A 15,423-nucleotide genomic window follows, 5' to 3' on the forward strand; every position below is an offset into this window, starting at 1 on the left:
CTTTTCGCGTGTCGCGTGTAAATAAATTATGTAAATGTTGGTAATATATCGCATATAGTATATAATATATCACATTTTTATATATATAAACAACATTTCAACAGTGATGCAGTTCAATTCAGTTCTATATTTAGGGATTAAGTGGTAGCCCATAAGCCCTATAAGCGGCAGCTGCCCACGCTGCATGCTCGGGATCTTGATAATATAGACCAGGGGCAGAGACATCACGGTATTTTGTTAACTGATCCATTACCCGGAATAGGGTAAAGACCTCATGATAAATTTTGTAGAAAATTACTACAAAAAGTAAAAGTAAATCAAAGGACGTTACGGGGTAAAAGGAATATCAATCTCTTACCCAAAACAAGAGCGAATACTAGCAGGCACATTAGAAAACTAGATAAATCTATAAATAGGCCAACAGTGGCATAGAAAACACCTAGATATAGGCCAAAGCCGAAGACAACGCCATGGAAAATAAGCCAAGGATATAGCAGCCAACTGGTATCCTATAGAAGTAAAGGCTTGATTAACCGATATGAGATGGAGTTTAGCATAAAAAACTTACACGTGCCACTCCGATAAGTAACAACAGGCTAACGCCAGTGTTGATCAATGACATACCATAAGCTATAGTACTGAAGATGGACATCACTGTAAAGCAGCAAAATTAAATCACACAAGGTTCAAGTAAAACAATGACAACTCACAATTCGACAGCAATTGTTGCTCCTCGGCGACGAGCCTTGTATGTAGCCATTGCTTGATGGCACGATCGATGTCCAGCTGCAAGTGCATGGTCAACATGGAACTGCATAGCACTACGGCTGAAATAATGACGCCCAGCCAGCCCAATATGATGACGTTATATTTCAGATTCTGACATTGGACATAAGTAATGCAGTTGCTCATGTTATTGTTGTTGTTGCTCATTTGGCGGCGTTTCTTATGATAGTTCTTGATGGCTGCAGCAAGTGCAGCGGCTTTTTCTAAAGATGACGAAGATGATTTGCCAGGCTCACAATCAGTGGGGGCCATTTTTGGAGCTCGATTCGATGTTGTATTATATATTAGCTTGTTCGGTTTTTTTTCTGGTTTTTTTGGGAAGGGTTTTTTGTTTTTTGGTTTTTGTTCTGTTTAGTGTGAACAATGGAGAAGAATTGAAGATGAAGTGTTGAAATGCTTGAAGAAAACTTTTCTAGCTAACTAAAGGCCTACTGAAAATCATATATTTCATATGCTAATACCCATCTCTCTCTCTCTGTCTCTCTCCTGTCGTGTGTGTGTGTGTGTGACAGAGAATTATAGTTTTAGAAAGTTACATAAAAATGGAATGGTATGACCTGCATTTTGTTTTTTCTTCTTTCATGTTCATCTTGTTCTTGCTCCCATTCCAGTGGTTCTTGTTGGTGTTGTTGCGACGTCGCATAAAATAATTATAAGAGCATAGAAGTTGGCAAACATTTCCTGCACACCATCATTTCGTAATAATTAGTAAAGATAAAGATGAGCAGCAGCAGCAGCCGGAGCAACAACAAACGAGAACAACAGCAACAACCTGTTGAGGTAGAGAAGAAGTTTTATACATTTTTTTTTTGTGGCAAGGTGCTTCTTCGCCTTCTTCTGCATGACTAGCGCCCAGTTTCAGTTTGGCCATCAGCGCGTGCGGTTCGGTTCTTAATCTCAACGCTCTATCTCTCTCTTGCACCCACTCTCTCTACCTGTCTCTTTCTCAGTGGTTTATCGAGGCCATTCATACATCTCTGACATAGTTTTCATACATTTGTATTATATAAAAATCAATTAGTTAAATGTGTTAACCCATTTCCCACCTCAATTGAAAAGCTGTAGCTCAGCTGGAGAGTGACTCATTCGTCAAGTAAAAGTGGAGCATCAAAACAAACAAAAAAAGAGACAATACCAAGAACAAAATAAATAAATAAATATCACCCAAATTTATGTATGTTTAATAAAGTGAAACGACTATGAGCTACTCTGTAACTCAAATTAATAAGGATCGTAGCAAAATATTTTACCAATTCTATTGAGATTCCCAACAAATCAAAGGAGCGTTAAAGAAATTTTAATGACAAGGAGATGATTCCAAATGATTGAGTCATCAACTTTGCCTGAAATTTCTACAGGAATGATGATTGAATACTGTGTCTTAGATTTACTCATTCACTACCATAAATAATTCTCCTGGTTTGCCAAAACATAAACATAACTGTTAAAAGACCAAAATATTAATAATGCAGTAGTAAAAAGTTTCACAACGAAATATAAGTCTAGAAATGAAATTCTTGCAGAAGTATTTACATTTCTTTTAAAGTTCTTTGCAAAAATATTAAAGCTTGGTTTTGTTTTCCACTATCGAAAGAATTAAATCATGAATCATCTATTTTACAAAAGTTTATGAAAATAGCTAATGCTTCAATAATATGACTAACTTTTAATTTCCTTTGGGGATTACTTTTTTTTCAAGCCTATATTTACTTGTTTAGTAAATGGTATCATGTCTCGTTATGTACTGTAACGATCCTTTTTCGTCCTTCGGGATATTTACAATTATCTCTTGGGTTAGGTTCGGCACAACAAAATTTATTTTGTGCCCCGGTGAAATTAGAACAGGTTTGTTTAATGATTTGTTTTGGTGGTATGTTTATTTACGATTGTTTATGGGCTTGGTTGGATATGACAAGTTTCCTTTAGAGGAGTCCCGAGCTCTTTCCTGGAATTTCGGTAACAGGATATATCCTTGTACCTTCCAATATGCTGGGGATCGTCCTGGGGCAGTTTGACCTTACTCGATTCTTGCCTAAACACGGTGTTTTAGTCCTATTCCAAGGACTTGCTGGTTACAGGATAATTTGAGAGGTTACTCATAAGGCCGTCTCGAATTATTCTGACTTTTCTTGATCCTTTCACTTGTTTGTTTCACTAGTCTGAGCCTTTAAGGTTACTCGTAAGGCCTTAAAAACTCCCTTGGTTGATCATGACTTGTATACTTGAGTCAATTAGTTCCACGTCTAAACTAAGACTGCCGGCTCTGTCGAGCGTGGTCCCTTAAATATATCCCGAGATGCCCATAGGGCGCTGGCTGCGGCGTCGTGCTGTTGGCAGCGGCGTTGGGATCGTGTCAGAAGTGGGTCGCCTCTTCCGGCGAATTCTGCTTACCGGCAGTATTCAAAGAATGGTTAGGCTAAAAAAAGTGCTTATGCTAGAAAAGGGAAGTGAAGTACCTAGTGTGTCTTGGGTCACATATTTTGCTAGGGTCGCATAAACATAAGTTGCTTACATGGCTAAATGTGTTTACAGGAAATAAAAGACGTATGTAGCTTAGTTGACTAACAGTGATATGGGTCGCGATGCACGCGTGCTGTGTGCACTCGTTTAATTTCCCCTGCAATGCACTTTCATACGTATATCGTATCTATCAGATAGAGGGCTTCCCTATCGTTCATCCCTCCCCCTTCGGTTCGCATATTCCCCTATGCAATGCACAAACCATTATCGTTTCATATAATGCATGCATGCCCCCCACGCATCTTCCTGCTTGTACGAAATTGCCAGCGGTCGCATGTGGTTCGATCGGTCATGTTTGATCGTAAATCATGGGATCGAGCCATATTGGACTTGGTTGCCCATCGCATGTGTGTGCATATCGGTTTCTTGCATTATGCTTCCCACGCATCTTCCCGCTTGTACGAAATCGCCGACGGTTGCGTGTGGTTCGACTGGCCACGTTTGATCGTATGCCACTTCGATCCATCAGCAGCGGATTCGGTCGTATATCGTACGTTTGGTTTGTGTCTCGGCTATATCTTGTATCTGGTGCATCCTTTGCACCGCTTGATTGTGTTGTTGCTGGCTTGTTGTGTGGGATATTATAGTTAATTATAATGTTCCTCACAGTACCTATAGATAAACGTAAAAAAATCATCATACTTTTGTGATTTTAAGGGCCACATTTAACTTTGTTTTAACTGTTTTGATGTCAACACCAATTCCCGATTATCGTTTGAGTATTTTCATCAGCTCCACGACAATGTTGAGTTGATCAATAGAAAAGCAAACCAAACTGAATATAAAGTTAAGAAAAGACAAACAAAACAAAGAATTTGAAGAATCGTCTTAGTATATAACAAAATCAATCTAATTTTAAAATACTTTCTGGGGTTTCCCTAAAAACAGATCAAATATCAAAGTTTTTCTTCATCTTCAATTTCACAGGTTCAAGAAACCAACTTCAGTCAAGTGTAATTTGTGTGATTCACCCTTTTAACACACTTTACACTTTCTATGCCATAGAAGGTATTCGATTTTTGTTGTTACAAACTTAACAGACCAATTTAAACTTTCAAATATAAATTAGAGATTGTGCCTACTAAGTAAAACAAATGAAAATTCCAACTAATAAAAGAAATATTGAGTTAGTTTCATTAAAATGCAGCAGCTGCTAATGCTGCTGTGGCTGCTCCTTTTGCTGCAAACGAGTCCCCTGAAGGCTAGTAAGTAGTAAAACGAAAATCTTGTTTTCTTTCTCTCTCTCAACTTTTTCGCTTTTTATCTATTTTTGATTAGGCCTGCTCAACACTTTATTGGGCGTGCCAGCAGAGTGTGTTCATCAGACTGGCATTTGGCCCTGTAAATTGAGCTTCTCGTGCTGGCTGCAAGGCGGCAAACATGCCAAAGGCTGCGGCCATAATAAATGGCTATTCAGTTGTTGCATTGCCGCAGAAGCAACACAGCATCAGCATCAGTATCAGCAGCAGCAGTCACACCAAAACCAGCAGCAACAATATCATTATCAGCAGCAACAGTCGCCGCTGGAGAATCTTGTGGACTTTGGCAAACTGAAAGTGGCCACTTTGAATAGTTTACCCAAGCGCATCATGTTGCGTCGTCGGGATGATAATGATCTGCTGACTAGTAAGGTAAATCTGTGAGAGAAAATTGAGCAATTAGCCTCGTTTCCTTACCCCCAATCTCTTTCCTTGTAGACCCCTGAATGTGGCGTGCCTCGGACAGCTCAGAACACTCTGCAGAAACGCATCATTGGCGGTCGTCCAGCCCAATTTGCGGAATATCCATGGCAGGCTCACATACGCATTGCGGAATATCAATGCGGCGGCGTTTTGATCTCTTCGAATATGGTGGCCACGGCTGCCCATTGCATACAGCAGGCACAATTGTCCGATATCACGGTGTATCTAGGTGAATTGGATACCCAGAATTTGGGACACATTCAAGAGCCGCTGCCGGTGGAGAAGCATCGTGTGCTACAGAAGATAATCCATCCACGTTTCAATTTTCGAATGACTCAGCCAGATCGGTATGATTTGGCTCTGCTGCAGCTGGTCCATCCGACGGGTTTTAGTGAGCATATTTTACCCATTTGCCTGCCCCAATATCCCATACGCTTGATTGGACGAAAAGGTTTAATTGCCGGCTGGGGCAAGACTGAGGCACATTTGGGCCATGCTGGCACCAATATGCTGCAAGTGGCAAGTGTGCCTATTATAAGTGAGTAATGGATTCCAATTGATCCCAAAATTCGAAAGCTTATGATAATTTTACTTTTTTGAAAATTCATCAGCTACTTTGGATTGCATACGTTGGCATGAAAGTAAACAGATTAATGTTGAAATTAAGGCCGAAATGTTTTGTGCTGGTCATTCCGATGGTCATATGGATGCCTGTTTGGGTAAGAAAAGATGCAAAATACCTTAAAATTAGAATTATCTCTGTATCCTCTCAACTTCTCATGTGTGGTTTTGTTTAAAATTCGTAGCATACTTTGTGGCTGCCACTTAACAGACATCTGTTATGAGTTAACATAATTGAAATTACTCGATTTCAGTTGTTTCCGATGAGAAAATGTTTACATTTCGTATAAATAAAACTACCAATATATTTTCTCCATTGCAGGCGATTCTGGTGGCCCTTTAGTGGTTAAGGAACGTGGTCGATATGTTCTTGTGGGCATAACCAGTGCCGGTTTTGGCTGCGGTGTCGATCATCAGCCGGGTAAAACAAAAGCCTAACTAATATGATTGAATTAATTTAGTATTAATGGCTTATGTCTTTTAGGTATCTATCATAATATACAAAAGACAGTCAAGTGGATACAGGATGTCATCGAGCGTAATGAACTTTAGACCCGCCTCTTCAAACTCTCTCACCTTATTTAGCAATGCAAATCAGCTAGCAATCTCATTAGTTTATTTCATATTTAGCATTAAGCAATGGCCATGTGCAATCTAAAGAAGAGAGATAGAGACAAAATGAAAACGCATCGTAAATATTTATTAAATTAATTAAATAATGATGATTAGGTGGCCTTTTTTAGTAGGTGGTTGGGTGGATGGGTGCCGAAATCGACCTTGAACGCAATCGACAACAACTGTGACACGTTCCAAACTTTTTTTCCCTCTTTGTATGTGTGTGTAACTTTTTTGTGTATTGTGTCACATTTCTTGTGTCTTGGCCTATTTGGTGAGGTGCCATAAATGGCACAATACAACAGCAACAACAAAATCCCATTGCTTAGTCAACAACATTTATAATAATTTGTACATTAAACACATTAAACTATCAGAGAAATAGATTGCCAGAGTAAACTCTCAACCTGCCAAAGGAAGGGTGAAATTTGTAACAAACAGGGGCGTAGTTTGGTTAGAAAGGGGATAACAAGTTAAAGGAAATCCAATGGAAATATTTTTGCATTAAAAAAGTACTTATCCTATTGAAAATTGTGAAATTAAGATAATTGTCCCCTAAAGTATGCAATAGACACTGCAATTTACTTCTCAAAAACTTAGGAATATTTGTGCAATGTCTTGTTAATAAAAATTAGTCGTAGTTGCAGCTAAATGATCATCTTTGGGACAATTTTAGAGCTACAGGACATTTCAAAAGATTAGTTTTTAAAAATTCAGCTACTTGACCGCCATTGCATACCTCAGGGAGCACGCTTTGCTTTTTTAAATTCCCTTATTTCTCTTTAAGAGGTTCTGGGACTACAACTACCATTTAATACGATTACTTAAAGCTGTCCCTATAGTTAAGTAGATTGAAAGTTTTCCATCTTAAGTGAAGTCACAAGTTTTCCAGATGGTGGGCAACCACTCCTTATTGCCACGGCCCTGCCCTTTGCAAATTACCCAATGTTTGCAATAATCAAATTAGTTACGCAGTGCAATTTAGTTGCAGCACTGGCAGCAAATATAACAAAACGGCTTAAACTACAATTATTACTGCAGACTTGTCCCAACCAAATTGATGACAATGAAAACGACAAACAAAGCCAAAGCCAAATTGGAAAAGTGTGTCATTGATTTTCAATAGTTCTGCGTACAACAATCAATGGCTTTAACTAATATTTATTTATTGTAGTTTTTTTTATTATCATTTTCTTTAAAGTTTTTCATTATAATTTTCATTTGATTGTTTCACGCTTGAGATCAGCTCATGGCAAATAAGATGTTATTTCGGCTTTCGCTTTGGTTTTCTTATGTGGTTTTTCCTCCGGCAATTTGTTGAAGTTTTCTTTGGTTTGGCTTGACAAATTTGTGTATGAGTGTGTGCGAGAAAAACTTATGAATGCTTCCGCTATTTTTTTTTGTTTTTTGTTTAGTCACACAAAATGCAATTGACAGCAGCAGCAGCAGCAGCTGAGTTGAGTTAAAACTTGTTAATGTTGGCGGTGTCGGCTCTCTTAGCCTTAAGTTGTGTGTGTGTGTTTTTTTTTTGAGTTCGGTTTTATTTTTGTGTTGTTGGTTTGTGGTTTTTTGTATTTTTATTTTACTTTTCACTTTCGATTTCAATGCGATGCGAAGACTCTCGCAGCACACGCACACCAACCTACCAGCCACACAAACACACACACACACAACGTGCAGAGAGACAACACTTTGGCGCTTATTACTCAATAGTCCCCGGCGCTCAGTTTGTCGCTCGTTTTCAGTTCAGCATTTTTATTATTTTTGTTTTTTTCTGGTCGAATTTGTCAGCCGACTGTTTATTAAGTGTTTTGACTTTAACGCAAACTGTTCGCCGCGACGTTCGACGCAAGACGCCGCCGCTGCCGCTTGCATTTGCTTGAAACGACAACGAAAATCGAGAAACAACTGTATTCAAACATTTCTCACTGCAAAAAAAGGAGTATGAAAATATCTGAACTGAGGCGCTATTATTATTGCAAAATCGTATTTAATTTAATTTAATTCAATTTGTTGCTGCTTGACTCTGAAATTTTTCTTCGACTTCTTTTCGTCATTGCGGGCCTATGCAAAACGAGTTACAGACGATTATTCAATCAAAGAAAAAGAAACAAAAAAAAAACAACAAAAAATAAATACCCGCAACGTTGCTACGTGAATTAAGTGAAACACAACAATTGCAGAAATCAGAGACAGCAGCAGCAGCAGCAACAACAACGAAAGTATTGCAAAATGCCTTTGGCAATTGCATGGCTGCTGCTGCCACTTCTCCTTTGCCTCACAGCGGCAACAGCTGCTGCCCACAGCAATTACAATTCCATTTACAATGATGTGATTACACCCCAACTTAAACAAGCCATTGACAAGGAATTGCCCAAAGAGGCCAAGTTCTTTGATGAGCTCGATTGTAAGTACAAGCAAAAAACAAAACAAAAAAAAAAAAAAAAAAGCAATCTGTGTAAACATAAATATTTATGAAGCGGTCAAGTCAAATTGAAGTCAAGTTCGTTGCTCAAGTCTTTTGTTTTAAGGTATTTCAAAAGACATGTCAAGTGATAAAGTGTCAGCAAATATCTATGAGTTTCTTTCATTGGTAAGGAAAATTGTTAAAGATGATTGTCGGCATGTTATCAATTCAAGTTCGTTGCTTAAGTCTTTTGTTTCGCAACCATTTGGAAGGTACCAAGGAAGAAGTATATCCCACTTTTTTATTTTACTTACATGTGACACTTAATTTGTTAAAAATTATACACAAAGGGATAGCTAAAAATAGATTTTAGTTGTAAATGGAATGCGAGCTTGTTGCCCAAAGCCATTTTCATCAATTCTGTGAATAGACATCAAAGACTTAATTGGTAAATTTAAGTAAATAAAAACTAATATTTTCCAGAATTTAGAAAATTAAAAGTTTGTTGCCTAAGTCTTTCGTTTACACAGATATTGCCTATACACACAGTACTTCTTGGGTTTTAGTAAGATTTAGAGTCAATTTTATCTAACGATTCCGATTATAGTAGTAAAAGTTCATTACGTGAGTCTGGTTATATATATTATCAGTCATACATTGATATGACCATGTAAATTCCATTAATGTACTTTTGAAAAAATTGCTTAGTATTTTATCTTACAGATCAGAAAGTAAAAGTTCGTTGCCTAAGTCTTTCGTTTTGAGATATTTTATGGTAATTGATATTATGGCACACAATCTATTAGGTCAATTTATAGGTAAATTTTATGCAAATGAAATATGCTTATAAATATATGGTAGATTTTGCTTGAGTTCGTGTAAACTAAACCATGAGCAGGAGACAAGTTCGTTGCCTCAATCTTTCATTTAAAAAGTCCAGGATCATTCTTAGCCTTTTAACACCCCATATAATGTAAAGAAACCAATTATAGGATCATTTGTAATCCGATTTAGAGTAAAAGTAACAAAATTCAGTATCCCATGACTAAGAGCTTTAAAACCGGCCCACTTTGAATTCGATTAATCGATGACATTATTCACTCGATTATTGCTAATTGACATTATGCAATTTGTTAACCTTGATGCTCTTGTCGATTTCATGTCAAGTTCGCCCTATAAACATGACTCAGACAATTTCTCAAAATTTTAACAAGAAAGAAGAAATAAAACAAGCTTTTAATTAAAAGGCGAAAGTTGCCTTCTTCTTGTTCTGGTGGCACCCCGTAACCAAAAACAAAAAGAAAAGGGTGAAGAAAAAACAATTCATCTTACGGCCTCTTAATTTGACTTTCCAAAAAAAGAAACGAAATAAAATGAAAGAAAGAAATAAATGTTTATGTACATGAAAACCAATTAGCTAGCGTGAGCAAAGCCACAGTCACAGATTAAACAACAACTGAAATCTGGTCGCTGGAGGAAATGTGAATAGCCATTAAGAAATAGCAGTAATAGCAGCAGCAGCACCACCAGCAACAACAAACAGATCAGACAAAAGGCAACCTGCATTTTACAAGTTCAATGGCATGATCAATATGTATGCAATAAGGCAATATGGGGGGAAAAATAAAAAGCAAAAGTCTTGGCCATATGATAGACACTCATAGACAGGAAAATCAACTGCAATTAATAGCCCGTTGCCACCGACACCGGCACCGCCACCGCCGTTCGATCAACATTCGAAAGTGCCAAAACCATTTTTTTTCCACCAAAGATTATAGATTATTTGTGTTATTTTCCTTTAATTTTCGATGTATACAAACTCTGGCAACATGTTGCCAAGTTTAAAAAGCAACCAAAAAGCTCGCAACATTAAACAAAATAAAAGTTGCTCTACGAGTGAAATGCGGCTGGTTGGCTGACTGCAAAGTCATTTCATTTCATTTCTTCTTTTTCGGTTGTTTGTGTCTTTGCGTTTCATTTCGTATCGTTTCTTTTTTTTTCTCCAAGTCTGGCTTTGTTGTTCGCTGGCCACAAAACTTTGGCTTAGTTCTGAAATGAATTTTCCAACGCGCGGTTGTCTTTCACAGAGCGTGTAATAAACACAATTTTTCTTTCAATGTGTGTGAGAGCCACGAACAAGCCGAGCGTAAAACAAGAAAGTTAAATGAAAATAAAAGTGAAATCCTGTTTTCTCGAGCTGCAATGAAAAAATGTTACAAAATTTAAGTTAAAGGATTGCTCATAATATTCAAGTGCATTCAAAACGAAAGCGAAAGTTTCAATTGAAAATAAAAACAAAAATATAAACAAAATAATATTCAAAAGTGAAAGTCATGTGGCCAATACTTGCCAAGGACACTTGGCTAAGATTGAGCAGCGGCATCGTTATCATCATCTTTAGCCACACAATCTCAACGGCTTTAGCATTGGGTTATCCCAGTGCACAGCAGGAACATGATATGCTCATATTGGATGCCCTATCACGACGTAGCGGCACTGGATATTATGGCGAGAATAGCGTCATGGAAATGCTATCCCGAAGTAACAATTTGACTTGACTTTGACTCTGACAAGGGCTTTTAATGAACTAATGCTTTTTATTCTCTTTCTTCTTCTATTACTCTTTTGCTCTCTATTATCATTTTGTATTCTAATCTATTGCCAACCCACCCCCAATTTTTCTAGTGATTCCACAATCATGCCGCTTTCGTGGCCACAAATTCGAATGTGGCCTGTCCATCTCATGTGTCTTAGGTGGCGGCAAACCGCTCGATCTTTGCTCAGGCGGCATGATTTGGTCATGTTGCGTGGACAAAGATTTGGATGCCGAGGAGAACTCACATGCAACGCCGGTTAATAACACGAGTGAGTATATAACCACCACCACCACCACCAACAACAACAACAACAACAGCAAAAGCAATCTTCAACAACAACAACAGCCACAACAAAAAGAAGTTCATTCTGAAAGTCATTTCGTCACGATAATTGCAAATTGCCGAGCTTCAACTTATGCAATTGTATACCGACTCTTTTGTTGAATAATAGAGCGAGCAATAAATTAGAGCTCGCATTTCGAAAATGACAAACCAAATTGTTCAACTTCGGTTAGAAGAAAGAAGAAAACACAAACTGGAAATGCAGGGAAAACAAGAAGACATTGTACATTTGTAAGAAGTGGTTCGAAAAGAAATGACTTTTATTTTGTCTCTTTCATTCAACTTGTTTAATCTGTATGGGAAATGCCATCAAAAAGAAGTTTAGATTCGCCCCGGATATGATAGTTAACAAAAAAAAAAAAAAAAGAAGAAAATTTTGTAAATTTCCGTAACATGTATTAAGTACATTTTCTTTTACCTTTTTTATGGCTCTTAGTTTGATTATGGTTTAATAAGTTGAGCTTCACTTTAATATTATTTTATGAAGAGCTTTTTCTATTTTTTGTATAGTTGAAAAATGTTTAATTTTTTAAACAAAATGCTCTAAATTTGTTGGTATCAAAACATGTCCGAAGTCTCTGAAGAGCTGTTTTTGAAGTTCTATTTGTTGCTTTTTAAAACTTATCAATTTTTTCAACTTTTAAGTTAAGATCTTTAAAGACAATGAAAATACGAGAAGTTTCGGGATTTCCAGATGGAATTGACCATCAAGATGATATCCCATTGCATAATTAGATCATTTATCACTAGTCATTAACTAATGAAACTTAAATAATACTTCATTTTTTTCTCAAGTTTTTCAAGTCCACAAAAGCATTACTACAAAATGATTTGCGTATCCAAACATACCATGTGCAAATCTTGTTGAAATTTTTAATCGATATATTCTTCAAAACATATTTGAAGCTTGAGAAGGAATGCTTCGTTTCACAATTATGACGCGTAGCTTATTTCATTGTCGATCATTTGCACATACGACTGACTATTGAAGTGCATATCGTAATATTTTTGTTAGACTAAAGTTAACTAATTCATCAACCAACATTTACCAAATAGTTTTTGCTACTTCTTTTGCGTTCCAAGTGTTGTTTGTTTTTTCTTTTCTGTTGTGCTCTGTTTAGTTTTCTAGGCTTCTGCAGTTAAGTTTTACGAGCGTTGTTTTTCTTCTTTTTTTTGGCATTACAACATGCTTCGGGCATAAATAATTCTTGGTGGAAAAGTTTTGAGAGATTCACGTTTTTACCGCAATTTATTGTACGCACACGAATGAGTTCTGTCTGTCTGTCGGGCGGCACTTTCTTTGTCTGAAGTTTGTGTTTATTTTTGTTTTTTCATGGAGATTTCCCAGACGACAATGATAGAGCCAAAAAATTCACTTGCGGAAATAAACGAGGGTGAACGTTCAGTATAATTTTTTGTTGTTTTTTTTTTTTTTTTTTGCATTTAAAAGTGAAATTTTTGGTGGGGTTTTCTTTTCGTCAAAGTTTTATTATTTCCCTGCTGTCTGTGTGTTTGCTTTGCACCGTCACCAAATGTGGGAAAAATGTCGAAAAGTTACGACATAAACTAAAACTAAAACTCGACCAGGCCAAAGTCAAGAAAGTGTTAATCAAGTCATGACTGACCCGTTCTCTGCCTCTCTCTCAGCTGTCAGCTCTCCGAATTTCCACCTTCTCTTCTGTTTTGAATTACGTGCGAAATATTGAGGCATTAAGGTCCGGTCTTTGTTTTAAGTGTCACCCTCGATCAGGGAGACGAAACCGTTTTAAGTTATGTCAGCAAATCGTGCGGTCAGTCAGGCGAGCCTCATACCCATTACAATCAATTTGTTGGGCATATTCAGATGGCTGTAGTAAGCAATTGCAAAGGGGTATCTTCAGGTCGAAATTGAGATCTGTTGTTGTTTTATGGGCGGCAATTAAACGAGTAAGTGAAAAAGTTCGACAGACAGACAGTGAAAGTGTATGCAAAATCTGTCTCATCATCATGATCATTATCAGCAACATGAATCATCATTCTCACACAGGTGACATAATACACTTGCATGATATATATCCTGATCTATCGCCGAATGCCAATAAGCCACAGCACCATAGCACAGCGCCCAGCTCTTCTGCTTCCACTTCCTCCGCATCATCATCATCATCATCTGCAGCAACAGCTTCACGTCCAGGTTATGGAAATGGCGGCTACTTTGGGGTCACCAAGCGACCTGGTCCTGGCAATCCCTATAAGCCACCAGCCCCATTGCCTCATCGTCCTCTCTCAAATCTCAATAGTTGGGAACATGATGCTGGGAATAGTCATCATGGCATAACGAATCATTTGGATAACTTTTTTGATGCGGACTCACCGCCAGGGTCGGCTGATGGAAATCCACATGATTTACTGCCCAATGCCCAGCCCTTTGCTGTGGGCAATGTCTTGGATCTGAATGCGGGCGAGGCGGCCGATGAATATCAGACTAATGGTGGTCCTTCCTCATCATCATCATCCTATCGTCCAGTGCCGGGTACTAAAATAACAAACAATTTGAAAATCTGTAGTTTTGTGTTGTCAGCACCAATCTCTCTCTCTCTCTCTTTCTCACACACTCACTCACTTGTCTCTAACTCTTTCTGTTTCTTTTTCCCGTCATATTTTATTGTAGTATTAATTACTATTTACATTTTTATTCCTTCAGGCTGTGGTGAGGTCTATACACGTTCAAATCGCATTGTCGGTGGTCATTCGACTGGCTTTGGTTCACATCCCTGGCAGGTGGCCTTGATTAAGAGTGGTTTTCTCACCCGCAAACTAAGCTGTGGTGGTGCTTTGATATCCAATCGTTGGGTGGTCACTGCCGCTCATTGTGTAGCCACGTGAGTATTGGGAACAAAATGAAGTTCAAAAGTCCGACTGAAAATATCTTTTGCTCTTTCTTAGAACCACCAACTCAAATATGAAAATACGGCTTGGAGAATGGGATGTACGTGGTCAGGAGGAACGTCTCAATCACGAGGAATATGGTATCGAACGCAAGGAAGTTCATCCGCACTATAATCCAGCTGATTTCAAAAACGATGTTGCCCTAATACGATTGGACAGGAATGTGGTATATAAACAACATATTATCCCAGTCTGTTTGCCTCCACCTGCAACCAAATTAACTGGAAAAATGGCCACTGTGGCTGGTTGGGGTCGGACGAGACATGGTCAAAGCACAGTGCCCTCGGTGCTGCAGGAAGTGGATGTTGAGGTCATCTCAAATGATCGATGTCAACGTTGGTTCCGTGCTGCGGGTCGCCGGGAGGCCATACACGACGTGAGTGAGGGAAATTTATAATTGATTTCAACTTATCTAAAATGAGCTTCATCTTCCCATTTAGGTCTTCCTTTGCGCTGGCTATAAGGATGGTGGTCGGGACTCTTGTCAAGGTGATAGCGGTGGCCCACTCACCCTTACTATGGATGGTCGCAAAACTTTAATTGGTCTCGTCTCTTGGGGCATTGGTTGCGGGCGAGAGCATTTACCCGGCGTCTATACAAATATTCAGCGTTTTGTTCCTTGGATCAATAAGGTGATGGCCAATGATAACAATGCGTAGTCCATCTGAAATCTAGTGGATAAATGCTGAACAATAAGAATTGGAAGACTGCAGTCACCCGTTCGAGGATGGGAAAACTACTTGTATATGAAATTCCGCTGCAGTTGTGTGCGTGGAATGACCTCAACAGATTGCAGATGGCCATGATGTGATTCCTCTATGACTCGGGGTTGCTAGTGTTTAAGGTTCTTCCCTTCATCTCCTTCGACCATCTCATATCCTTCAGTTATCCTTTTTATTTATTTTACATGTATTTGTATAACTGT

The 15,423-nt window shown here is 38.2% G+C and overlaps 2 protein-coding genes across 2 annotated transcripts; one reads left to right on the top strand and one right to left on the bottom strand.

Annotated features, from left to right (window-relative positions):
• Positions 1–41: 41 nt before the first annotated feature.
• LOC137577337 (uncharacterized) lies at positions 42–1,205 on the bottom strand. The gene is made up of 4 exons (XM_068290770.1): positions 711–1,205; positions 569–654; positions 359–509; positions 42–297 (listed from the first exon to the last, which is right to left on the bottom strand). The coding sequence occupies exons 1-4, from the start codon at positions 1,036–1,038 to the stop codon at positions 131–133; spliced, it is 732 nt and encodes a 243-aa protein (XP_068146871.1). The 5' UTR covers positions 1,039–1,205; the 3' UTR covers positions 42–130.
• Positions 1,206–4,447: 3,242 nt separating this feature from the next.
• On the top strand, positions 4,448–15,157 carry LOC137577972 (transmembrane protease serine 9-like). The gene is made up of 13 exons (XM_068291575.1): positions 4,448–4,511; positions 4,585–4,937; positions 5,004–5,526; positions 5,600–5,707; positions 5,932–6,030; positions 6,094–6,157; positions 8,408–8,631; positions 11,056–11,172; positions 11,317–11,496; positions 13,597–14,082; positions 14,254–14,431; positions 14,496–14,874; positions 14,939–15,157. The coding sequence occupies exons 1-13, from the start codon at positions 4,448–4,450 to the stop codon at positions 15,155–15,157; spliced, it is 2,994 nt and encodes a 997-aa protein (XP_068147676.1).
• Positions 15,158–15,423: the final 266 nt, after the last annotated feature.

The sequence above is a fragment of the Drosophila tropicalis genome, unplaced genomic scaffold, assembly GCF_018151085.1.
Source record: "Drosophila tropicalis isolate 14030-0801.00 unplaced genomic scaffold, ASM1815108v1 contig_593, whole genome shotgun sequence".
NCBI lineage: Eukaryota > Metazoa > Arthropoda > Insecta > Diptera > Drosophilidae > Drosophila > Drosophila tropicalis.

Excerpts from the sequence above, each read along its gene's own strand:
- LOC137577337 (XM_068290770.1), bottom strand. The coding sequence starts at position 1,038 with ATGGCCCCCACTGATTGTGAGCCTGGCAAATCATCTTCGTCATCTTTA. Across the intron at positions 510-568 it reads TACTTATCGGAGTGGCACGT|GATACCAGTTGGCTGCTATA; the intron begins GTAAGTTTTTTA and ends TTACTTCTATAG. Across the intron at positions 298-358 it reads AGTATTCGCTCTTGTTTTGG|TAATTTTCTACAAAATTTAT; the intron begins GTAAGAGATTGA and ends TACTTTTTGTAG.
- LOC137577972 (XM_068291575.1), top strand. The coding sequence starts at position 4,448 with ATGCAGCAGCTGCTAATGCTGCTGTGGCTGCTCCTTTTGCTGCAAACG. Across the intron at positions 11,497-13,596 it reads AACGCCGGTTAATAACACGA|GTGACATAATACACTTGCAT; the intron begins GTGAGTATATAA and ends ATTCTCACACAG. Across the intron at positions 14,875-14,938 it reads GCCGGGAGGCCATACACGAC|GTCTTCCTTTGCGCTGGCTA; the intron begins GTGAGTGAGGGA and ends CTTCCCATTTAG.